The following is a 26,766-nucleotide window of genomic DNA, read 5'->3' as shown; positions in this document are numbered from 1 at the left end:
GAAATTAGGATAAGCTAAATAGGTTTGTATCCATTTTTGTTTCCTTAAAATTATTACTGTGGCAAATAATTTGGTGGGAATCTTTGCTGAAAATTGTTCATTTTTTTTAAAAGAAGCCTTAATTGAATGAAGGACCCTGTACTAGTAATACGCATTAATATAAATACCTAAAGAGAAAGAGCCTCCTAGAATTTTTGTAGCATTGAAATAAGTGGATATATTTGAATATACTCAGCATCTCTACTGACAAAACCATTTTTAAGAAACATTGGTGAGATTTTGATAGGTGAATCTTGTGCGATGACTTTTATCTTCATCCATCCATCCATCCATCCATCCATTCATTTCATGTTTACTCTGTGCCAGAAACTGTGCATCAGTGCTAAGGCTTCAGCAGTGAGCAAGATGATAAAATGGTATCCATTCCTCAGGGAGCGTGCAGGTCAAAGGATGGGCGCTCCAGGCAACCACTGTCATACATGGGCAGGCTGAAACCGGCTTTGGAAGAATAAGAATGAAGTTAGGTTTGTTCAATGAATTTCTTTTTTTTCTCCCCATATAATTAATTTGACACATCCTGTGTACCTCTTGGGGTCTATCTGAGCTCCTGCTGTTCACTCCTGAGGCTGTGAAATCCAGTGAGGCAGGCTGTGCCTAGTAGGTACAGGAGTTAGGTTGTTCCAGGCCCGGGGTATGTCAGCGCCCAGTCTGGGTGCCCAGGACAGCTGACACATCAGGCAAGCAGCACAGCCGTTTTCCTCGGTTTCTTTGGGAGTCTCCACTCAGTCGTCATGCTGGGCTCCACTTTGTCAGGGGTGCTGAGCTGCTGCCTGCTGGGAGACCGTCTCTGGGGGATCAGACTGAAACTCTCTTGGCTGCTCTTGAGAAACTGTAAAATCAACAATTCATTGACTACATATGAAGTACTCAATAATGTATTGTTTTCTGTTTTTTTATTACAGTCATTAGTAATTAAAACAAAGACGGTCATAACCGTCTAATCCTTGTCCTTTGCCGTGAACCTGAAATGCCACAGCGACGGAAAGCCTATTTTTAAACCAGCATAATGTAGAGAGTGGCTTAGGGAGAAGAAGTAACAAAGAAAAAGGGAAAGTGGTGAATTACAGATTTAAAAGCAGAGTGATCATACAATGGAAGGAAAAGTGTTTCTGAGGGATGGGACAAGCAGATGGGGTGGTAATATGTATGAAATAAGAGGGAAATCTTTGAAAATGTAAAATAGTCATTAGGTAAAATAAATGGAAATCTTAAGCTTTTGGAAGTCCATCAGTGTCTTTAAAAAAAAAAAAAAAAAAGACTTTTTAAAATAAGATTTCTTGTTGTTTAGTCTCTAAGTCATGTCTGACTCTTTTGCGACCCCATGAACTATAGCTCTCCAGGCTCCTCTGTCCATGGAATTTGCCAGGCAGGAATATTGGAGTGGGTTGCTGCTTCTTTTTCCCAGGGACCTTCCTGACTCAGGGATGGAACCTGGGTCTCCTGTACTGTAGGCGGATTCTTTACCTCTGAGCCATCAGGAAGCCCAACAATGTATATTACATGAGTTTAACTCCAAATCTTTGCATCCAGCTAGTAGGGACCTTCATAACTAAGAGTATTAGTCCAGTCAGCATCATTACTGTATCCTGGTTTCTTTCCGTGGGTAGGAAGAACAGAAGTGACACTTGGAGCAGTTGTTCACAACCCCCAGAGAGGAACAGTCCCAGTTGCCAGGGGACCGAATTGGAGCAGTTGTTCACAACCCCCAGAGAGGAACAGTCCCAGTTGCCAGGGGACCGAATTGGAGCAGTTGTTCACAACCCCCAGAGAGGAACAGTCCCAGTTGCCAGGGGACCGAATTGGAGCAGTCGTTCACAACCCCCAGAGAGGAACAGTCCCAGTTGCCAGGGGACCGAATTGGAACAGTCGTTCACAACCCCCAGAGAGGAACAGTCCCAGTTGCCAGGGGACCGAATTGGAATTGGTGTTGGGTCGTTCCCTAGGTGAACTGATGCCAGGAGCCCTGAGACCTGGGTTCTAGTCCTGCTGCCTAAACTTAATGAGAAGTTACTTTATTTCTTTGAATTTTGATGTCTTCTGTAGGAAACGGCTTTTATTATTTTATTGTTCTTATTCCAGCTAACGGTGCAAGTCTCCAGTTCCAAACCATTTATGGCTGGATGCGTACGTCTAGTCTAGAGTCTCTTGTCAGGGTGGCTCTTCTCCAATCGAATGGACAGGAGCCACCGTAAACTCTTTAAAGACACTGATTTGTAGTATTAACAGGTTTATAACACAGGCATCACACTTTTTTTAAGTTTTAGAAGTCAATATTAACTTTTAATTGGGAATGTATTTTTAAACCTACCAAGTATCCGCTGAGCTCCCCTAAGAAAGGACATGACAATGGTGTTCACCTAATTAGTTTTTCTCCTAGATGATTGTTTGCTTTGGCGTGGGGCAAAATGATATATACGGGTTTTCCTCATGTTGAGAACTGACTTTTTCCAGTGACCTGGGCCAGTCATTAACCTTGGGTTTAATTTGCATAATAAAATCTCCTAATCTTAAATCTTCCAAAGGTGAGGATATTGCAGCCGTTTGGTCTGTTTTTCATTATATTCTGATTCTTAATTGCCTCAAAGACAAACATTTTATATAAGCTACAGGTTTTTTTTTTTTTTATCATATCTTTACATTTTTTAAAAAAGTTTATAAAATAACTCTCTGTTCTGAAGTGACCCATTGTCAAAGGAAGCCCAGTCTCAGAAAAACACTCCAGTGAATACTAGGCAAGCATTCCTAACTGTGTCCTCAGCCTTATTTGTGTCAAATTTATGCTTGGTTTCCAGTTTCTTTTTAGAAGTGATAACCCAGAAGGATTTGCTTGCTTCCAAATATCAAATTGGGAGTCATTGTCACTGATTTCTTTGGAATCGTTAAATAACTCACTTGCATTATCTCTGGGGCTTCCCTGGTGACTCAGATGGTAAAGAATCTGCCTGCAATGCAGAAAACTGGGATTCAATCCCTGGGTCAGGAAGATCCCCTGAAAAAAGGAATGGCACCCCACTCCAGTATTCTTGCCTGAGAAATCCCACAGAGCAGCCTGGGGGGCTACAGTCCGTGGGGTTGCAAAGAGTCGGACATGACTGAGCGACTAACACTTTCACTTTGTATTATCTGTGCCTTCCACAGCAGAGATTCAGCTTTTGTGGGCTTGTTAACCAGGATATTTCTAGACCTAAGCATGGTATGGGCTGCATAGTTGGTGCTTAAGAGTTATTTATTTATGTATTTGTTTTTATTTTTTATCAATAGTTATTCATGAAAAGAGAAGAATAAATAAATGGCTGAAGGATTTGAAAAGTTAAAAAAAAGGGGGGGGGGATTAATAATTCAGAGCTGAATGAATCAGCAGTTTTGGTGTGGAGGCCCTTTGCAGTATTAACCCTCAGGAAGGTCCCTTGGGTTGGTCAGCCAGCCACAGCGTAAAATCTTGCAAAATACCTGCAAAGAGGTTTTCATCACACTACCAAAACCCTGTGAGTCATAGACAGTGACAATGAATGCCCTTGTGTGGATAATTTTTAAGTGAACCATGCCTACAGCCCAGCTGTTAGGAGGAACACCATCCGCCCAGGGCACCTCCCAATTTACCCTTGAGTGGCTGGTACGTTCTTTTACTGCAAACCCATAGCCAGGATGTGGATTGTGGAACAGTTTAAAAGGCATCATTTCTAACGATTGTTTGATTGATTAAACGCTGTTCTGTAACTCCACCCTGCTGTGTTCACAGTGGTCCTTCAGAAAGCCACCCCTCGGGAAAGTCTTCCTTGAGAAACGCTGAATGAATTTGAATGAGTCACCATTTCATAGGCCCATCATGGGTTTCATTCTCCAAAACAATTTTTTTTAATGTTATCAGAGCATATAAAATTGGAAAGCTCCTCAGTCAGCTTTGCTATTTTTTAGGCATAAGCTCCACTTCTGAGCAAAATTGCAAAATAAATTAAAATGTTTGCACACAAATATAAGGAAACACCATTCTTAAAGAATCAAAACAGAACAGCAGATTCCATTCCTGTATTTTTGTGGAGTGTTTTCCTTTTTGTTTTTCATTTTGGTTTTGGGTTTCCTTATTTCTGGAAGTAAGTGTAGCAAGTGGCACTAAATATACTGAATAGAGACTTCCCTGGTGGTCCAGTGGTTAGATTTCATGCTGCCAGTGGAGGGGGTGCAGGTTTGATCCCTGGTCGGGAAACTAAGATCCTCCCTGCTGAGTGGTGTGGCCAAAAGATTAAGGATACATATACATAAACGAAAAATAAAATATGCTGAATGTACTATAAGCCCTTTCCCTAGCAAAATCGTTATGGGAAGTTTCAGATGTCCTTCTACACATAGATTTATTTTAGAATATATGTGTGGTCTCTGCAGTTGATTATGGGCTTTAGTTGATGAGTTATTTACATGATAAAGGTGGCAAAAGCTGTATTTCCCCTCACGGAACATTATCAAGTTCAAGAGTATGACAGTATGAGCCTGTCACTTATCCGACTTTGGGGTAAGGATTTATGTCTGATACCTGGCATAGAATTACCTTGCATATAAACTCAAGAATTAAATGCATTTTTATTTTTAACTTAGAACTCCTGGCTTCATAGACTGGTGTGCGGCAGTCCACGGGGTCGCAAAGAGTTGGACACGACTGAGCGACTGAACTGAACTGATTGGCTTCATCATAGGATGCTCGTCGACTCTTTGCAACCCTGTGGACTGTAGCCCCCCAGGCTCCTCTGTCTATTGGATTCTCCAGGCAAGGATACTGGAGTGGGTTGCCATTTCCTTCTCCTGGGGGATCCTCCCGATCCAGGGATTGAACCTGCATCTCCTGCCTTGGCAGGCGGGTTCTTGACCACTGAGCCACCTGGGAAAACCCAGTTGGGAGCTTGGGAGTCAGGCACAGCTGGGTTCTCGAATGCCCCTCAACAAGGAACTGAACCAGTCCCTGCCTCAGGCCCCTGTCTGTCAGCTGGGGATGATGTGCCTTTAAGTGGGGTGCTGTATGTGAAGTGCTTACCATGGCGGGCCCCCAAGTAAGCACAGCTGGGGGTCTCTAGGGGAGAGGCAGGGGGCGGAGGGATGTGAGAGGCAGGAGATTAAAGGCAAGCCTGTGCGCTCCTGTGAGCTGGCAGACGGGGAGGATGCACTCCAAAAGTGTCATTTATTTGAAAAACCATCCACAAAATGAAACTCCAGAGACTTTGCAAGTTTCAGTAATGCTGCATAACTTAATTATAAGACCTTCCCTCTTTTTTGTCTTCTTGGAGTGTTATAAAAGTTCTTTTGTCCTTGGGCTTTCCTTACTGAGAAACATGCATTTATGGATCTTTGTGTCGGAGGAATTGCCCAAGCTTGTTAGCAGATCCTCTGTAAGACCCAAAAGAGACAGACTGGGCGGAGTCTTCTACACGTATAATCATCTCCCACTTAGCATCTCACCAGCCTTGCCAGGTCCGTTTCTCTATTCCCTGTTACACAAAGGAGATGCTGTTTTTATTGATCATTTCCACAGCATCCCAACGTGGTATACATGTTCTTCTAGAGAAAACGTAGTCATCACGGTTGCCTCATCACTGAGACGAACTGAGACCATACTTCCTTTCACATGGTCATGGTCTGACCATGAGAGCATCGTTTCTGTTATTTTTAGCGTAACATAAAATCCTTTTATGACCGTATTGGATGCACTCTCACGGAGTACATCAGTAAGACTCCTTGTTCAATTTAATATGAATAAAGCTTAAATTCTTTATAATTTCAGGAATAAAATCTCAACTTCTGCTTCATTGGAGCTTGTGCTGGGAAATGCCTGGCTTGCAGGTCTGATGGAGTCATGGCCATTGGGGTATTTATCCCGTATCTCTTGGGGTTTAGGAGGATTAGGCTATTGTAGGTTGAGACTCTGTTCATGTTCAATGGCGTCACCTAGGCGGTAGTGACAGCTTATCTTATTTAAAGCTAGACAGAGATTGTCCTCTGAGCACCATTCCTTTTTCCCAAAATAACCTATGAACGGACAAGATGACTCTGGTCCTTAAAGCAATGGGGAGAGACGAAAAGCCTCTCATGTAAAATAAGAATACATGAGGAGTGAAGGCAATTCCTTGGAAAAAAAGAATTATTTAGGAATTGCTCAGAATAAAACTGCCTTTACTGTTTCATAAATTACATCTTAATTTCCCTAGCACCTGTATTTATAGCTTTTGCAAAGTTTACTTAGACTTGTAAATAATTGAACAGTCCTGGAGACTCTGTGGAAGCATGAGGACGCATTTCTTTCTTAATAGCCTTTAAATATTTATCATGAAAATCAAAATTTAAAGCAAAATAAAGTACTTCAAGAAATAGCCAGGAGGCATTAGACAGACATGAAAAGATTACTTGGCAAGAACTTATTTATATCATTCTTAAGAGTCCCGGGTTTGTTCCTGATTGAAATCTCAGGCTCTGGTGTTTGATCACTTACAAGAAAGTGTGATGGCCTCACACACTCTGTCACTGTGCAGTCTCAAAACACAGGTGACAGGAATTTTGATCACCGTGAGAAAACAGAAACTTAGGACGTGTGTGTGGTTTAGTGCAGTTCACACGGCCCTGCAGCGTCAGGGGCGAAACTGAGACCAGGGCTTTCAGCCCCTTGGACCAGCATCGTTAGATGGTGACAGTGCTCCTCGGGGTTTTCAGGCACATACCTGCGTACAGATGGAGAGGAAAGACAGTCTACAGCCAGAGCGTCCTACATACCGGGACACACGTGTCACATACACAGTGACAGCAGAGAGAGCGTATGTACATACAGAGTGCATGCATAGCAGTAGCAGGCATGGATACCCAGACGCCCAAGCAGGGGTGCTCACCACGGATACCCAGAGACCTCTGTGCTTGGATCAGACGTGTTGGACCAGAGGTGCTGGCCTGTGTCGTGTAAATGTGCAACTACCCTCAGGCTTCCCTGGTGGCTCAGATGGTAAAGAATCTGCCTGCAATGCAGGATACCCGGGTTCCATCCCTGGGTTGGGAAGATCTTTGGAGAAGGGAATGGCTACCCACTCCAGTATTTTTGCCTGGAGAATCCCCATGAACAGAGGAGCCTGGTGGGTTACAGTCCTAAAGAGTCAGACACAACTGAGCGACTAAGCATAATCACAGTGATGGCTAGCTTCAATCATATGCCCTGAAATTGACCTACGAAAATTCTGTAGAGCAGTAGGAAAGGAGAAAAGGCCACTGGTTAACCGTGGTGGTAGTGGCAATTTGTCAGATCTTCAGAATTTTCATTTTTCTTTTTAGAGCTACTATCAGTCAGTTCCATTTCTCCAGTAAGACGGAGCTTTGTGTTTTATCAAGTACAGTTGACCCTTGAACAGCACGGGATGAACAGGTTGGATCCACTTACATGCAGATTTTTTCAGTAGTAGCTATTCCAGCACCTTAGGATCTGCTGTTGGTTGAATTCAAAGATATGGAAGAACCACGGGTATGGAGGGCCCACCGTAAACTCTACTGCTTGGGGGTTGGGACCTCGAACCCTCACGTTGTTCAAGGGTGCAGTGTACTTTGCCTGTCAGTGAGAAGTGGCTAATAGTAAAATTAAAAATAATAAAGACTCTCTCAAGTGTACACAAGAGGCAATAAGAGACTTCAAATTTTCTTAGCCAAGTACAAGCGTACAGTTTGTGTGGATGGAGGGATGGGTGGAGAAATGGATGGAGAGAGGGGTGGAGGAATGGATGGGTGGATGAATGGATGGAGCAAGGGATGGGTGGATGGGTGGATGGAGGGGTGGATGGGTGGGTGGGTAGGTGGATGGATGGATGGAGGAAGGGACGGAGGGAGGGATGGATGGGTGGGTGGGCAGGCAGAACCTCTGGCAGGAGCACAGTTGACCACTTCACAGAGGAGCCAGGCTGTGTGTCGTTAAAGACCGTCTTGCTTTGCAAATGGCTTTTTGCCTTGGTGGAGTAACCCAGTTTCATCGTTCCTGATGTTAAACCAGGAAGTTAAGGACGAAAACATGTGGGAAATGTGGCTTCTTGGAGTCTAGGATGTGTCCCCTGAATGGAATTAGGTTCACGTGTAGGGCAGATTCAGACAGGGCACTTTATCGGGGTTCCTGCTGGTCTCTAGGCGGTCAAAGCAAATAACGTCATGTCCGTCTGAGCTTTTATGCATTTTCTCATCTGCAGTGTTATGTTCTAAACTGTCAGCAAGCATTAATTCAGTCTCTGGTGAAGCCCTACCACCCAGAGATGAACTCTGCCTCAGATGGAAGTTTTCCACTTCAGTGCCGCAGTCTCCCAATTACTGGGTCATTAATATCATTGCCTGTGATTAGGGACGAGCAGGAGGCTTGTGGGCTGTGCCCGCCCCACCATGAACTTTTTACTCTGACCCTTCACTATCTAGAGGTTTCCACATCTCCACAAAGATATTTTAATGATGAAGACCGTTAAACACTCAGGAGTGGGCTAGAAATCGTGTGCTGGAAATAATTCGCCAAACACACGCTTCTTCGTGGCCAAAATGTTTTTATTAGATATTATCACTCTCTCTGGACTGGAACGTCTCATTTTTATTAAAAAAAAAAAATTCAGAATGCCAAAGCAAAGCTAATATAGACAATAGGGCATTATGTTTTATCTTTAGAACTCTGACCTCATTCTTTTTTTAATGTGAGTTTGGTCATTCTATTGAAGTGATCATCTGGCCCCCTAATTTTTTTTTTTGAACCACAGCCATGGCAATGAAAGTCTGCAATCCTAACTAACCACTAGGCCACCAGGGAGTTGGCACCCTATTTTTAAAATGTGATTCCTCTGTTGAAGTAGATTTTGGCCCATATTAAGGTTGACTGTCGCATGTAGAAGGTGATTATTCTTTTACTGTTAGCGATCACATTCTTTCAATTCTGAATCATTGTGACACTCTCTTAAGCACACTTGATGCAAAGCTTTTTCTTTTTTTTAAAAATCGTGTTGAAATTTTTGTTTTGCCTAATGAGAGATCCTACCTGCATAAATCATTATCACTTGGAGCAATAAAATTTTAGACTCTGAAAGGAATGCTTTCCCACAACAGAATTTATGAAAAATCAAGACATCAAGGTGTTGCAAGCCATATTTTGAGGAAAATAAAGTAAGCCACTCATAAAGGACCCCATGTATTTAAGCCTGCCTCTTGTAAAAAGAGGGGACTGGTGATTTATTTCCAGGACTGTTTGATCTTTCTCAGTGAAATGTCAGAGCAGCCGTTGAGCCTGGGAGGTATTTCTGTCATCGACATATACCTGCGATGTGTGCCCACGCTTACACACACACATTCACTTCTTCTCCTTTTCCCATTTTCTTCCACTCTGGTTTTTTGTGTAGTCAGTGACTGTTCAGGGCTGTCTCATCAAAGGTGACTATGGCTTTTAGCATCTTCAGTGATTGTCCCACCTTGGACTTTGTATATACTTCCTCATGGTGAAGGGGTCTTATGAGTAAGCTGTGATGAAATCTCTTATGCTCTGATGGTCATATTTATTGTTTTCAATTATTACTGTTCTCTCGATTGGCTGAGTTCTCTCAACATCCAAGTCTCATATGACGTAGGAGATATAATAACATATGTTGGCACCTTTAGACTCAGTTCTAAGTGGTATCTTTGCATCTTCCCTCTTTCCCCAAAGAGTAATATTAGAAAAGTAATATGTCATACAATCTTTTAGTGAACACACAAGCAGAAGCAGTTCACTAAACTGTTTCAAGGTTGTTACATTTTTCAAAACTCTCATTACTGAGTTGTCAGTAGAATATCCTATCTCTGTTCATGGTGAACATTTAAAATTGAGAAAATAAAATTATACCATTTTATGCAAGAGCATTCATTTATATTGGATACCCACATCTGTTGATACGTGCATGCTACGTTGCTTCAGTCGTGTCTGACTCTTTGAGACCCCATGGACCATAGCCCGCCAGGCTCCTCTGTCCATGGGATTTCCCAGGCAAGAATACTGGAGTGGGTTGCCATTTCCTCCTCCAGGGGATCTTCCTGAGCCAGGGATCAAACCCACGTCTCAAGTCTCCTGCATTGCCAGGAGGTTCCTTACCACTAGCGCTGCCTGCGAAGTAGGTATCTTTACTTTTATCTTTACTTGTATTTTAATATGGGAGGAGGGGCTAAATTGTGACTCTGGTTTTTAAATCATTTTTCCAAATCTTCTGTCTAGTGGAGAAACTAACTAAATGTGTTGTATAGAAGTCACTGGGGCTAAGCCAGTTATTACCTCCAAATACCTGATTTACTGTTTTAAAAGGTCAAAACACACCCAGAATGATGTGGGGTTAAGTTCAAGTGACTCTTCCCATCATTACTGAAACAATGTGTCCTTGGGTGAAAAATGCACACATCCTATATCTTCCTTTGTATTTTTCTTCCTTCAAATCGAGACTTTTAGAAATATCTATGAAACTTTCACTCTAAGATCAGGCATTCTGGGATGAAATGCCATATGACTTGAATTAATGCTGAACTTTTTTTGATACTGCGCCAAGCAAAAATAGTGAGGACCTTGGAAAACCATGGTGGTGTATTCGCCATTCCTTTAACTATAAAACCACAGAGGAAAGCATATAAAAAAGAAGTTAGAAGTGATGTTTTTTTCACCTTCCTTTTGACACATTATGCAGATGTTTTTGTTTTATTAGTTAAAGCAAAGGGCAAGTTCCTTTTGGCATTTAGTGATTGTTATCATTTCCATGTTTAGAATTTTTCTTCGAAGTTGGCATATTAAAGGATAACTATGATAATACCCAAGGCATTTAACTACATTGAGTTCTAGAAACTGAATCCCTGTGTCTTTTATAGTTTGAATATACATCATATGTTTTGAATTTGAATTCATGTCAGGGCGCAAAATAGGTAGATCTTAGCTCCCTGGGTTGTATGTTCATATTAAGTAGTTACACTTTTCTCAGCCTTCTGGTTTTCAACTTACATAGCTCAGTTCTTTTTTTTTTCCTTTTAGAAACTCAAAGTTTTGCCCACTGTCTGGAAGGAAACAGTCGCCCCGTCCGTGTGTCACATGTATTTTAGTGACACCGCTTTACTTTTCAAGTTTCTCACTTGGTTTTGCTTCTTTTAGTTCCTCACTGTGCCAGGTAGTAGGTTTCAAGTTCTTCCAGTTCTTGAGTTGAGTTTCGGGAGACCCGTGTGTAGAAGGGCTGCCCAAAGAAACCAAAATTAGCAAGGCCAGCATCAGATGACACAGCGTTCGCCAATAGTCCCAAGAAGACGATGTTGACAGAGGATTTTCATAAAATGCTCTTTGTTTCATAACCAAATAAGAGCAAATTACATCATGTGCAGTTTTATATGGACACAAAGTTTTTATTCTTCCTACAAAACTGAACTCTCTCACTTCCTGACCCTGTATGCTTATTATCTGTCTCTTTGGTGCATCTCTCTGATGAGAAAAGGATTTGCTTTGGGGATGTCCATCAATCCGCTCTTCCCCGCTCCCCACTCCATCCCAGTCCCATCCCAGTAAGCTACATTTTAAAATGGTCTAGGGACTTCCCTGGCGGTCCAGTGGCTAAGACGCTGTGCTTCCATTGCAGGGGCGAAGGTGTGATCCCTGGTCAAGGAACTAAGATCCCACAATCTGAGAGGTGTGGCCATGAAAATAAACAAATAAAATGTATGAAATACCCTGCATAGGATATCTCGATGTTTCATTCTTTCCATCCTAACCTAAAAATAATGGATGTGCTTCATCGGGAGGCGCCCACTCTGTAGAATTTCTTGGTGCTGACCTCTCTGTGCATGGGACTGACCCAAGTATGCGTAGGCACGCAGCCAGCAGTTAATTCTCCATCCAGTTACCAAGGTGGAAGACTGAAATAAAAACAGCAGAGATCCAGGACTCCAGCTCACCCTCCCCCGGGTGCAGAGCCATAACCACCAAGTGAAGACACATTAGAATGTGATAGGACATCCTCTCCGTGGGCACAGTCCAAAAACACAGCCAGAAATGCAGTCTGCCTTGCCCACTGGTTCTCCTCTATTACTCAGATCACCAGCACGCTGCCTACCTGCAGCGAGGGAGAAACTGCAGTTAAGTCCGCGTACAAATACACGGGCAGGTACAGATGTTCACCGAGTAGTTTTCAAAGGTGAAGAGAACTTTTAGGCAATATGAACTCAGGGTATTCCCCCCCACCGCTGAGCCATGATCTCCACCCACTTAAAATCAGGCCCTGGGGGAACAAGCGAGTGATTTCAATACAATAGCTCGGTGCAATTAGATACCAGAAGCAAAAGCTTTTAAAAGCAGGCTATAAAATGCCCAGGTATCTTTATGAACCCTCCTTTCTAACTAGATAGAGATACTCTTCTGATAATTTTTGATTTAATAAAATCTAGTTTTTCTCTGAGTCAAGGGGGGAAAAAAACTCTGGGCACTAAAAGCTTAGATATAACAATGTTACTTTTTCTCTGAAAATGATTAAATGCAATTTCATCCATTTAGTTCAGTCATACTATGATTGTGGTGGCATTAGATGATGCTGGTTGAGAGATGCAAAGAAAAATTAAGTAGAATGAGGTTAGCAATTTATTTTTACCTTCTCCCAGTTAAAAATTCCCAATACATTCAAATCAACAATAACAATAATTGCAAAACTGTCTCCTGAAGTAGAAGTAGATTTTACTCCCAAGTCTTAGCACTTGTTCTATTTCAAAGTCAGCCACTAAGCCTTTTAAAGCTTGTTGGTGACTAGCTGTTGCAGCAGAAATCAGAATATTAATCTTGAGGCTTTATTTCAGAGTTCGTGGCCAATAATGAGGTGTCATCAGGTCAGAAGACTTTCAGCTGTGCCATTTCTCAAGGTTGGGGACGGAGGGAGGGCAGGGGACACCTCTAGAATTAGGACCACATGCCCTACATTCCTTGATAAGAAGGTCCTGAGGAACACAGACACTAGTTTTCACTGTGAGATTAAATATAAAATAAGTTGAAGTTACTCGAGTTATTTTATAACTGAACTTGCTGTGAAGTTTACCGTCTGAAGTTTCCATTGGTACTCACATCTTAAAACAGGGTTTTCCCAGACAGCTTACATCATTCCTAACTCAAGGCAAAAATCCTTTCGTGGTGGAACATATAACTGTATTCTTTTTTTTTTTTTTTTTTTGACCGAGCTGCATGGTTTGTGGGATCTTAGTTCCCTGACCAGGGATTGAACTCAGGGTCTCATCAAGGAGAATGTCAAGTCCTAACCACTGGACTGCCAGGGAATTCCCTCTTAACTGTATTTTAAAGTTTAGCCCCCTTTTATTTTTTTAAGTTTTTGCTGGAGTACAGTTGCTTTACAAAGTTGTGTTAGTTTCTACTGGACAGCAAAGTAAATCAGCTATACATACACGTATATCCCCTCTTGTTGGGATTTCCTTCCCATCTAGGTCACCACGGAGCTTTGAGTATAGAGTCCCCTGTGCTGTACAATGGAGTATCAATAGCGTATATGTGTCAGGACCTACTGTACAGCTCAGGGAACGCTGCTCAGGGTTACGCAGCAGCCTGGATGGGAGGTGAGTTTGGGGAGAATGGACACCTGTAAGGCTGAGTCCCTTCGGGCTTCACCTGAAACTGCCACAACACTGTTAATCGACTATACTCCGATACAAAATGAAACGTTAAAAAAAAAGCAACAGGGTATATGTATCAATCCCAATCTCCTAATTCATCCCACCCACCCCCCACTTCACACCCTTTTAAACAGCCAAGTATTGGGATGCTAAAACAAACATTAGGAATGAAATTTTCAATATCTTCTAGTAACTTTGCGACTTCCAAGTGGACTTAGAGGGAAGGGATGCAGAGCCCAGAGTGGAGAGAAGAACCTTCCGCGGTCACAGTCTTCTGCTCCTGGCCGCCCTCCACCTTCATCCCCAACCCCCACCCCAGCAGTGGCCTTGGCCTCAAGAACTCAGCCAAAGCTGCATCTTCAGGTTTCCTTCTGGGACTCTCCAGGGCTTGAGGGTTTTTTTTTTCCCCTCCCCAAGGAATAACAATGTCCTCAGTTGGAGATGCAAAGCAGTCTTCTGCTACAACACAGTTTCTGCCTGCCGTGTATAGTTTGTGGATGCTAAATTATAGATGGCCTTTTGATTTGAATACTTCTGGAGTTCTTTACGTTTAGGGGCTCCTCAGACATCACTTTGAGTAAACCAAAGGGAGGTCTCCACGGAGGCACTGGTATTCAGAGAAGGCACTGACCTATAAATTAAAATCAAAAGAAAAGTCACTCGAATTACATGCACCCCTCCTGCTTCCAAACTGACAAGTGGAAGTCGGCTGTAGTTTCTGCGTCTGCAGATGCGGTTCTGAATGTTATTCACCAGTGACTTTTCTCTGCTGTGACTTGTCTATCCTTTCTGTATTCCTTTATTTTTTACTTTTAGACCTGAATCTTTGATTGTTTTACATCAAGGTTAAAATAAATAAATCTATATTCCTTCCCCTTACCTGTTTTTTTTTTTTCTTCTTCTGTGTATCAACCTTCAAATCTTATTTTTATCATTTGTCAGCTCAACGTTAAAGTTTTAGCAAGAAATACTTAGTCATTGAACTTTGCATTGGAGTGCATTTATGTGTGTATGAATTAGAAAAGATGAGAATTCCACTTCAGTTAAGTAACTAAACCTTTGAGACTGTCAGCCAGATAAAGACATCAGCTTTTCACCATTTTTTCTGTATAAAAACATATCCTAAATTGAGAAAACGCAAGTGACAATTACAGTTCTGCTCTGATATTGCTCAGAAAGAGTGCCTGCTCACACTTACCCATACTATTCTAGGCCTTTGGGAGGAAAAGATACTTTGAAATTTAAGCCCAGGTTTGGAAAAAACAAAAGGGAAAGAAGACAGAAAATGGAAAGAAAAAATAAAAATTTTTTTAGAATCGCCAAAGCATGCAAGCCTCTTAGGTATTTATTCTAACTTATCTGCCAAACATTTTCTCAGACATCTACAAGAGGATACTATCTACTTTTTACTCTTAAAAAAAAATTATGATGGTAATTTTTGTCCAGTTTCCCAGGAGAAACTCAGTATCAGCAAGAACAGAAGAGTAAGATATGATTGTAAGCCTGGACTTTAAGGAAGCACTCAGATAAGCAAAGAGATATTTATACACACAAGAGGCAGCCATTGTTATTAAGGAAAGGAGTGAAAGTAAAAGTCAGTAACTCGAGAACACAAAAGCGAGTCAACCCGGGCCTTCTTTTCCAGCTCAGGTAATTATCCACAGCATACATATTTCTATGCACACCTGTCCAGATTTGTCTGCTGCCCTGCCGTTTGGGAAACAAACAGCCCATTAAAAGAATGTCATTGGATGTATTTTTAACAGAAAGTCTGTCCCCTTTTCAGTACTTTTAAAAGTATAGAGTTAGTAGGCACGACTTTGGTAATTAGAGAAGGGAGACTACTGTGAGGGTCCAGTGGTTAGGGTCTAGGCTTACCGTAGGGGCCACAGGTTAGAACCCTGGTCAGGGAACTAAGATCCAGAATGCCACACAACATGACCGAAAAAGGAAAAAAAAAAGAGAGAGAGAAAAATAATAGAGAAGGATTTATACGGCAGAATTGGATGTGAAACATTTGTGTTCCCTGCCCCTGAACTGTGGAGGAATAGAAGTGTCTAAACGTCCACCTCCTTTTCTTGTCTGGAGCTTGACCTGTAATTTAAATCCTGTCCCTCAGCAAGTTAGCTAGCAGCCTGTCTTTTTTCGGCTTTAGTTACAATGCTCTTCAGAGAACTCACTGTCCTAAAGAGATAGACCTTTGTCTTCAAATAGAGTAGGGCATGGATTGCTGGGGGAAAAAAAGACATCCTGCCTTCCCCCTCCTGCTCGAGGTGGAAAGGGAATCGAGCTGGTGGACCTGAACCATGTCCATGCCTTATGTCCTGAGCTGCCCCGGGCGACTCGCAGAGCAGTGGGCACGTGTGGGTACCTCTGTCCACCCAGAGTTCTGCACCAGGGAGTCTGGTTGATGAGTCTGGCCAAGGTCAATGGTGGTGGTAATAGCACATCCATTCATTCGAGTTGAGTACAAAATGATGGAGGAGGAAAACTCCAGAGCTGGAAGATGTGAATTCTACTACAACCTCTTAAGCTCCAGAAAGGCTGGGGAAAGAAAAAGGGGCGTGGGAGTCTCCTCTCTGAGTGTTTATAGAACTTGGACGCTTGACAATCAGGGAGCATCAAGGTAATTGTTCTTGAGGCAGGAAATCAGTAGTAGAGGAAGCAGGTGCTGGGTGATGATTACCACGGTTTGAAATTACCGTATTTACTGTACTGCTCTTTGGAGGCTGAACTCCAAAATAGTCAGCTTTTGGAAGATGCCGTTCCTTTTATCTACAGACTCAGACGAAATCCGTTGATTATAAAGGGAGGAGAAAGCACTTGAGTCCATTGGAGACCAGAGGTCATACGTGCGGCGGTGTGGATGGCATCATCGCTCTTTGTTTCTTTATTTTTTTCGTTTTGCCTTTCAGCATCCCATACTTTCAGCAAACCTGTGACTAAGAGTGAATTCTTATTTTCCGAATTGTTTTCAGACATTTCATGTTCATGTAAACTTGGCTTATTGATTTCCTGATTTTTTCTTTATTTTTTTGTTTTGTCCATTTTATTTTTGATCAGCTACATCAAATGGGTCTTTGGAGGGCCTGGATAACCAGGAGGGAGGGGTGTGCCAGACAAGAGCCATGAAGATCCTCATGAAAGTTGGACAAGGTAAAAACCGTCTGCTGATTCACGGAGCCTCTGATCTGGTTGGGCCCCCAGCTAGTATGGCTGCCCCCAGGGCTGCGCACACGCACCTCCACTCACTCTTCCGCTTAGTTTCCAAAGCAAAGCTTTCTGCGCACCTCGAGCCACTGACCGATTTCCTTAAGTTGATGCAGCCCATTTCTTTTTATTGGAGACACTTCTAAAAGTTGAGGTCAGCCAGGTTCAGTGTCTATGGCCATGTCTGTATCTGCAGATAGATTTTTCCTTCTTCAAGGCAAAACACCCCCTTTGGCTCACAATGAAAATTTCCAGAATGCAAACTAAAGTTTCTGCCATTTTGCCCCTTTCTGCCTCTCGACTACGGAAGACTTGTGTTCACTGAGCCTTTTCACACAGAGATGACCTCTTGTGCAGAGAGAATTATTCTTCTAATTAGAAATTGGGGTAGTAGTCAGTCAACTTGCTCAGTTAAATTAAAATGTCATCTGCAATGTTCTGCCTGCCAAATGCAAGAATCCCTATAGTTTCCACAGATGGCCTCACTAGCTAAACCTCTGAAATAACTAGTAGAACTGTTGTGCTTTCAAAGGAAAAGTATATTCTTGCATCTCACAGTACTTTGCATAAAGAATCTTATGTTCATTGCTATTCGTGCCTCTTGAGATTTAGATCCAGCTCCTAAAGGTAGATCCCGTCAGATCTCTGTGCTGTAAGTAATTGCTTGTTTTTCATATAGATGCAAGTTCTGCTGGGTCAACCAGGCATAGTGATCCAACGAGGAGGCCAGAATTCGAAGCTGGTACAAATGGAAGAAGTTCAACAACAAGTCCCTTTGTCAAACCAAATTCAGGTACAGCAGTGTGACTTGTGTGTGACTAGCCTGTGTGTGCCACTGTTACTGTGTACCACGCTTACTGTGTTGCACGCAGCGGGGAGTACCAGAGTGTGGCGGGTACTTCTGCCCCAGAATGTGAACTTGAACTTCCCACAGTCAGTAATCTTTGCTCTCGGTTAGTTGTTATTAATTACCCAATCAGAATACAATAATTCAGTCCCACGCAAAGTCTTAGATTCAAGAGAGCAGAATCCATCAAATCTCAGCACCAATTATTAGCACTGCTCTTTCAGATCAAAGTTATTTTCATTGGCTGACACTTTATCATGCTGGTTGCAACACTAGCTTCAAGCCGGTGTTAATGTATATATAATTAAGGCTCTAATGCCTCATCTAATTATATCTAATCCACAGAGAGCCTGATTGATCCTCTTCTACATTTAAGGTGGTAACATCTTAAAATATTGCACAATGCTACATTTTTCAGGTGGTTTCATCAAATTTCTTTTTTCCACAAATTCAGTGTAAAATGAGATATTAAAGGGAGTGCTGGCAAAAGTTTAGAATACTGGATAAAACTGACTGTTGTGTAACTTCGCTTTTTTAGCAGTCTTTGAGCAAATAGCTATGTGTTTGTTACCACTGGAATGAACTTGTTATGTGGTGGTCGCTGAGCAGACGTCAGATCCGCACGCCTGGTTGGTAGTCGCACGAATTTAGCATCTGTAGCAATATTCCATCTCTTTCCAAGCGTCAAGGAGGGAAGTTGTTATTTCTAACTTTCAATGACAAGATGTGTCAAATTCTTATGACAAACTGATAAATGGATAATATAATGATGCCAGGCAGTTTTTTAGTGCTTAACATTTGGGTTGGCAGTCTGTTCCGTGTGAGAGTTTCTACTGCCTTCCAGATATATTTTAAGTGTAAATCAAGTAATACAAACGAGTTACGGGTTGAACGTTTTCCCAGGTCCCATCCCTCTTCGCGAGCGCTCCCGCCATTCTGCGGGGGGGCGGGGCTTGTCCTTAATGACAGGGGGTTTGGAGATTCCCAGGAAGCCTTGGGAGCCAGAAGGCGGTCCAAGAGCCGTGCCGCCTGAGCGGCAGACGCTGACCTGAAGACCTGGCCACTTCCTTTCCTGCGCCCTGTGGTGGCTGCAGGCTGGCTGACCTGGGTTGAGACGTGGGGCAAGATCAAGGGCTGCCTGTCACAGCCCGTTCTCGCGGCTGATGGATGATGTATGGAAGGGAAATGAAGCAGTCTGGGAGCAGCATCAAAGCCCCACCTGGAGTCCCGTCTCCCCCCAGGGCTGGCTTCTGCCATTTGCATTTAGCTGTTTTGTTTTGTTTTGTTTTTAACTGAAGTGCAGTAGTGGCTCGCTGGTTTAAAAAAAAAAAAATCTGCCTGCCAATGCAGGAGATGCAGGTTCAATCCCTGGATCAGGAAAATCCCTTGGAGAAGGAAATGGCAACTCATTCCAGTATTCTTGCCTGGGAAATCCCATGGACAGAGAAGCCTGGTGGGTTACAGTCCATGGGGTTGGCAAAGACTCACAGGACTTAGTGACTAAACAAAACATAATTATCATGCCGTGTTACTTTCAGGTGTATAGCACAGCGATCCAGGTGTGCATATATGCTCTTTGTCAGATTCTTTTCCCTTATAAGTTACTACAAAATACTGAGTATCGTTCCCTGGGCTATACAGGATTTTATTGTATTGTTAGTTGCTCAGTGGTGTCTGATGCTTTGCAACCCCATGGACTGTAGCCCACCAGAGATTCTTCAGGGAAGAATACTGGAGTGGGTTACCATTTCCTTCTCCAGGGGATCTTCCGGATCCAGGGATGGAACCTGGGTCTCCTGCATTGCAGGCAGATTCTTTACCTTCTGAGCCACCAGGGAAGCCCACAGTAGGTCCTTGTTGGTTTTCTAGTTTATATATAGTAGTAGTTGGTCAATCCCAATTTTCTGATTTACCCTTGCATTTGGCTAATAAACAAGGTGTGCTTTACCAGAGTCTAGCTGCCAGGGAAATGTTCCCCCGCTGAGTTTTACCACCTGGACACCACCATCCCCGCCCCCCCCATTCCCCAGCAGCGCTCCAGACCCCCCCTGGGAACAGCGCTGACTCTTCTGACTGCTCTTCCCACCCCCATTCTCCCCACAGGTTCCAGCACAGACGGTAGCAGCGCCGGACATTCTGGGAGCAATATCCTCGGTTCCGAAGTGGCCTTATTCGCAGGGATAGCTTCAGGATGCATCATCTTCATCGTCATCATCATCACGCTGGTGGTGCTGCTGCTCAAATACCGCCGGCGGCACCGCAAGCACTCGCCGCAGCACACGGCCACGCTGTCGCTGAGCACGCTGGCCACGCCCAAGCGCGGCGGCAACAACAACGGCTCGGAGCCCAGCGACATCATCATCCCGCTAAGGACCGCGGACAGTGTCTTCTGCCCCCACTACGAGAAGGTCAGCGGGGACTACGGGCACCCGGTGTACATAGTCCAGGAGATGCCCCCGCAGAGCCCGGCGAACATTTACTACAAGGTCTGAGCCTCGGCGGTGCCTTCGCTTCCCGGAGGAAACTTACTGTCCCCGCTGCTGCCCGCCGAGGGTCCGAGACCCCCTGTGTCTGCGACGGACTGACGCGCAGCGGGGAGCGGGGACACCCCTTCTCGGAAGAGCCCCGTGGAGTCGGACAGCTTACTAGTCTGTAGCGTTTCGGCCGCGGTGACGGAGGATGCGTCCGGCCCGTCGGAAGACTCGCGTAGAAGATGTGCGCGCGCGCCCCGCCCCTCTCCTCCTCCGGGTACCACTGGGTACCACGAGCGCGCGCGCCCGCGGGCCTCCGCAGGAGCCGGGAGACCGAGCGGCTGGTGGGCAGGAGCGAGAGCTGGGAGCATCCCAGGCCCCTGGGTCGCCGGGCCTGGCGGGGCCGCCCTCTGCCTCGGGCGTGGCCCCCGAACCCCACTCCTGAGCTGCACCCCGGACTTGTCTTGTCGCACAGACTCTGGCTGCGTGAGGCCTCGGGAGACCGCTGGCTTCTAGTCCTCATTGTTGCACACGCTCTGTCATCCAGGGCTCTGCAGGCCTTCACACGAGATCCCCCTCTTCCCCCAACACCACACTCGCATTACTCACGGGACATTAACGTTGGGCGTCTCCTACTCCATCCTTCTGCAACAACAGCCGCAGCGAAAGGGGCCACACGTTGATAGGAATGGCGTTTGCAGGTAAAAAGGAGCCTTCCAGCCAGATGCTCGGCTGTCAGCCCAGGAAGACGAGGAGTTTCGTGAGAAGGGGGCGTGGGGGAGACGCAAAGGCTGTCTGTCTGCAAAGGCAGTTCCGTGCTGCCGCCTCTGAAACAAGATTTGGGAAGGGAAAGCCCCAATTAGAGAGCACAGCACTTTGGTTTTGCTAAGATTTTTAAGAGGCAAGTAGGAGACACAACGACACACACAGTAGATTAGGGTGCATTTGAAGGAATTCACTCTTATCAAATAGCAATGCACAGGAATAATGAAATAAATAGTCCCTCTCTAGCCGGGTGGAACAAAGGGGCATTGTTGGTAGAGGACCAGGCTTGGAGAGAAGGGTGATTCGGGCAGGACTTTCTTGGTACTGGCAATAGACGTACAGCTGTGAAGCTGTAGGGAAGTCGTCGGTCTGCTTTGGATGTTGTTTAAAGCGGACCCAGCTGCTATACTTACCACATTTTATTAACACAGGGAGAGCCTTTAGGAGAATAGCAGAGAGCCAAATCTGACCTAGAAGTTTAAAAAGCCAAAGGTCACACGGGCTGTAATTCCATCATCATAGACATTATTAAGGCATCTTCATATCCGAAAGGAAGGTCAGATCCCCCTACCCCCTCATTGCCCCTCCCCTGCCACCCCCTCTCCTCATCTCGCCTTGTGACACTTTGGTTTATGGTGGTGCCACCCTGGCCTCGGGACGAGGGGTGGGTACTGAGCGAGACTGCAGTCCCGGGTACTGTGTCGGGGTGAGGCACACAGGGCAACCCTCCTAGGAGTCCCGAGGACCCAAATGATGATGATGTCCAGGGAGGAGAAGGAAGGCAGGATGTGTTTATAATAGGTATATAGAACACAAGGGATATAAAATGAAAGAGTTTTACTAATATATATTTTAAGATTGCACACAATCCACACCAGAAGATGTGAAACTCATTTGTGGTGATTAAGTGGTCTCAAACGCTCCGTGGTTGTTTTTTTTTTTTCAATTGGACTGCTACTTCTGGGAAAAACGACATTACTCCAAAAATAACAATAATGGGAGCAAACACAAAAATAACCAAGTCCTCTGAAGGCATGTCACGTCACCATAGATTAGGAAGTGCAAGCCCCAAATACCAGGAAATCAGTGTTCACTGCATCGTGTTTTCAACAATGAGAAGATGTGCCGGCCTTTAGCTTCTGTGCTGTGTTTTCCTTGCCTCATGGGCTGAAGTGTTCGCTAGAATCCACCGGGTCACGTCCAGGGGGCTTCAGCTGAAAGTTCAGCCTGAACCCCTTCCTTCCTCGCTCCCCCCTCCCCTCGCCCCTTCCCTGCTGGGAAAAGAAGCGAGTAAACAGGAAACCTACTTTTTATGTGCTATGCAAAATAGACATCTTTAACATAGTCCCGTTACTATGGTAACACTTTGCTTTCTGAATTGGGAGAAAAAAAAAAAAGAAATGAAGCAACAGCATTTTAAGGTTCTCAAACCTCCAGTGAATACCTGCAAAAATGAGTTATCACAGAAATTCTTCTTCTTTCTACTCCCTGAACCTGAAAATGATGTTGGTCCAAAGTGCGTGTGTGTTTGTGTGAGTGGGTGTGTGGTATACATGTGTACATATATGTATAATATATATCGACAGTATATATTATATATATCTATATCATATTTCTGTGAAAGGTTGCCATGGTGACCAGCCACAGTACATATGTAATTCTTTCCATCACCCTGGCCTCTCCTGTACGTGCATTCATATAAGGTTTTCTTGTAAGCCATCAAAAATTGACCTTTAGGATGGGGGAGAGGGGCGAGTAGGGGAAAAATGGGAAACAGTCTGATTTTAATGCAATTGAAGGTGTGCGTCATCAGTTGGCTACATTTTGAGTATGTGCTAAACTGTGAAAAAAAATCAGATGAGTTGATGAAGAGTTGCCTGCAGGCAGTTGACAGTAGTCTGTGCGTCTGTTTTGTGTGTGGTGCAGAATATGACAATCTACCAACTGTCCCTTTGTCTGAAGTTGGTTCAGCTTTGGAAAGTTACTGTAAATGCCTTCCTTGTATTCTCATCCCTAGTCGCCTGACTTTGGAATTTGCACCATAATGTTCAAGTGAAGATGCTGTAAATAAGTTCAGATTTTACTGTATATGGATTTGGGGTGTTACAGTAGCCTTATTCACCTTTTTAATAAAAATACACATGAAAAACAAGACAGAAATGGCTTTTCTTACCCAGATTGTGTACATAGAGCAATGTTGGTTTTTTATAAAGTCTAAGCGAGATGTTTTGTATAAAATCTGAATTTTGCAATGTATTTAGCTACAGCTTGTTAAACAGCAGTGTCATTCCCCTTTGCACTGTAATGAGGAAAAAAAAAATGGTATAAAAGGTTGCCAAATTGCTGCATATTTGTGCCGTAATTATGTACCATGAATATTTATTTAAAATTTCGTTGTCCAATTTGTAAGTAACACAGTATTATGCTTGAGTTATAAATATTTTTTCTTTCCTTTGTTTTATTTTGATAGCCTGTCATAGGTTTTTTGATCTGCTTTAGTTCCACATTGCAGTTAGCCCCCAGCCAATGAAGTCACGTTCCAAACCTGTTTCAAACTGAATTTGTTCTTAAAAAAATAAAATATTTTTTTCCTATGGAAAAAGCGCCTTCAAAGTATTTTCCTTTCCTGCTTGTTTTCTTTTCCTTTGGCTTTTTTTTCTGTTGGTTATTTTAATTTGCCTCCCATGTTTCTCTGTGAGTGCAGTTACCCAAACCCTTCTGCCCAATAGGCGTGCACGCGCCCATTTTTCAAACCAGGCCGTGCGCACAGCGGAAAGGTTCACCTTGCCCCACACTGCTGCGTGAGCCCCGTGGTTTCCCCGTAAAACTTCTGAACTCAGTTTTAGTGTCAGGTTTTACATGGACTCCTCTTTATCCTGAGCAGTTTGACCTGCGCAGTGTGAAAACAGCCGTGAGGAAAAGAGAGACTTCTAGAAACTATTTTTATCTATTTGGCTGCACTGGGTGCTGGTTATGGCTCACAGGACCTTGCGTTGCATCGCGGGGGCTCTTAGTTGACACGTGTGGAGTCAAGTTCCCTGACCAGAGATCGAACCGGAAATGAAATGAGAGTCACTGGGTCGTGTCCGACTCTTGTGACCCCATGGACTGTAGCCTGCAAGGCTCCTCTGTCCATGGGATTCTCCAGGCAAGAATACTGGAGAGGGTTGCTATTTCCTTCTCCAGGGGATCTTCCCCACCCAGGAATCAAACCCGAGGCACTGCAGGCAGATTCTTTCCCGACTGAGCTATGAGGGAAGCCCATAGCTTCCATGGAACCAGAGCCCCCTGCATTAGGAGAGCAGAGTCTTAGCCACTGGGCCACCAGGAAAGTCCCAGAATAAGGACTTTTATTCCAACCTTAGTTCCGGATTGATCTGTTTTCCATTCAAACAGAGCAGTTTGCTTCCCTTTCCTTCACAAAATAATCCCGGGAGGACAGAAAAAGTCAAATGTTCTTTGTGAAGACGTAGCACGGATGAAAGCGAATGTTGTGATGCCGGACTGAGGCAAGCAGTGAATTTAGCTTTAGCCACCCTTGCTGTGCACCTACCGGGGAAGGTGACTGCTGCCCAAAGTGTTTTCCCCAATCTTGTGGTCTTTGAGGCCTTAGTATTGATCATCAGACCCCCACCGTGGTCATCCTTCGATTTCCGAGGGCAGAGCTGTGGTCAAGCCAAAAAGTGACTGGTGACCATGCAGGGCTCAGTTCTCCACTTACACTGGTGCTATGCAGCACATGAGTGTTCAGCTTCTCAGTCGTGTCTGACTCTGCGTGACCCCCTGGACTGCAGCCCACCAGGCCCCTCTGTTCATGGTATTTCCCAGGCAAGAGTGCTGGAATGAGTGGCCAGGACTTCAGAACCTCACTGGAGTGAGACCCTCCAGGGAACCTTCCTTGCCCAGGAATTGAACCTGCATCTCCTGCACTGGCAGGCGGTTTCTTTAGCCAGAGCTACCGTGGAAGCCCTCACTGGCTACATGAGCTCTGGTTAATCCTTCCCTTAAGGAGTAAAGCCTTTTAGGTTGAGAGGATGAGAAAGGACCCCAGAAGTAAGGAGCCAGAGATCGTTCCAGCCCACGGTGATTTGCCCCAGACCACGGCTGCAGCAAATGAAGAATCTGTTTCAGAAGCCCCTCAGGAGACTGTCATGAAAGTCTGCATCTGCAGCCTTGGCCCAGCAGACTTGGGCTAAAGGCGCGTTTGTCTAACAAACGCTCTCTTTCCGAAAACCAGAAACGAAATTCTCCGGAGGCCTGCAGCTTCACTTGGTGCTTGAGTAGTAGTTCTTCTTCCCCATCAGGTTATTTCACTGCCCCTCCAGTGCAAATCCGAGGTTCGGGCACAGCTGACAGCCACGTGCCCCAGCTGAAGGTTCAACCCCGATCACGAATGATTAGTCTGAGTAAAAAAAAACCGATGACAAAATACCGTTTTCAACTTAGCGTTGTGACCCCTGACACAGTTTCAGTGGTCGCGTGCATAGTGCCATTTCTGCCACTTTGTTTTTGAAACCATCCTTTCCAAACTAAGTCAGCCTCAACTGAGAAAAATGAAATGTGCCCAACAGTTGTGATTCTTCTCGATCAGAGAGAGGGAATGTCACATACAGAAACTCCTTGCAGAGGTTGCAAAAGCAGGAGCCCTGCGTCCTGTTTGAAAGGTAAGCCCGCGGTTGCGACTTCCCTGCCTTGTATCCCCAAGTGTTGTCCGGCCAGCTGACGACCCTTTGGAACAACTCTCTCTGTTGTCAGTCTCCTTTTTGGTAAAGCAGTTGTCCATTCAAAGACTGTGATAAAGGTCCACAATGGAAATGAGAAAAAAAAAATAATAAAATATCAGTGTCCGGCTGTGCAGCTTGGTATCAGTCTGTGGCCCCAATCCAGAGAAGAATCAGGGGAAGAAGAAAAAATAAATAAAATTCAGAGGAATAAAACTGACTGCTAATGTACATAGAAAAGACTAATTACCTGCCTTTTGGTTGGGTAGAAAAGAGGTCTTCAGGTGACTCAACAGGAGGCAAAATTGCAACTGCATCCAAAGGCCCAGGATGGTCTTCTGTTTCTGTTTTCAGTGAATTTGGCATAATGTTTGTGATATTTACACAACAGATGCCCTTGACGGCACAATTTCTGTATTTCCTAAATATTTTCCTTTTTCTGTATTTCCTACCTCATATTTCCAGGTAACGAAGCATTTATCAGTGATCAAGGGGATGTTAAAATATTATACTTTTTCTAGCAAAATACAGATAAATGAATCACTTTTTAGTGATGAAAGTGTGCTCCCAAAGCTGAAAAATGTATTCACGTCAAGGTTTTTATACCGTGGTAAATGAACTAACAGAATCTCTTAGAAACAGTTCTTCACATGAAGCTAATTATATATATATATATATATATAATATATGTATATGATTATATATATATACTATATTTTTTTTTAAAGAGGGGGTCTTTGCTGGTGGCTCAGACAGTAAAGAACTTGCAATGAAGGAGACTCGGGTTCGATCCCTGGGTCGGGAAGATCCCCTGGAGAAGGAAGTGGCAACCCACTCCAGTATTCTTGCCTGGAGAATCCCATGGACAGAGGAGCCTAGGGGGCTACAGTCTCAGGAGGTTGCAGAGAGTCAGACACAACTGAGCAACAAACACACACACACATTTTAAAAAACAACCAAACTCCTCAAAAAAAAATCTCTATAGACATAAGCGTGTGACATGAGGAATAAGGAGAGCCGCACAGTTCACGGACAATCGTAGATAGTCGATACA

The 26,766-nt window shown here is 44.1% G+C and overlaps 1 protein-coding gene across 1 annotated transcript in view; it reads left to right on the top strand.

Annotated features, from left to right (window-relative positions):
• EFNB2 (ephrin B2) overlaps nucleotides 1-23,593 on the top strand; it is a 49,930-nt gene extending 26,337 nt beyond the window's left edge. Inside the window, exons 3-5 of the mRNA XM_061435345.1 lie at nucleotides 16,762-16,854; nucleotides 17,588-17,701; nucleotides 19,859-23,593. Coding sequence (XP_061291329.1) covers nucleotides 16,762-16,854; nucleotides 17,588-17,701; nucleotides 19,859-20,247 — 596 coding nt within the window. The 3' untranslated portion in view covers nucleotides 20,248-23,593. The remainder of the gene's footprint in view (nucleotides 1-16,761; nucleotides 16,855-17,587; nucleotides 17,702-19,858) is intronic.
• The last annotated feature ends 3,173 nt before the right edge of the window (nucleotides 23,594-26,766 follow it).

The sequence above is a fragment of the Bos javanicus genome, chromosome 12 (genome assembly GCF_032452875.1).
Source record: "Bos javanicus breed banteng chromosome 12, ARS-OSU_banteng_1.0, whole genome shotgun sequence".
NCBI lineage: Eukaryota > Metazoa > Chordata > Mammalia > Artiodactyla > Bovidae > Bos > Bos javanicus.
The sequence above is the reverse complement of the archived record's forward strand: the minus strand, read 5'-3'. Positions and strand labels throughout refer to the sequence as shown.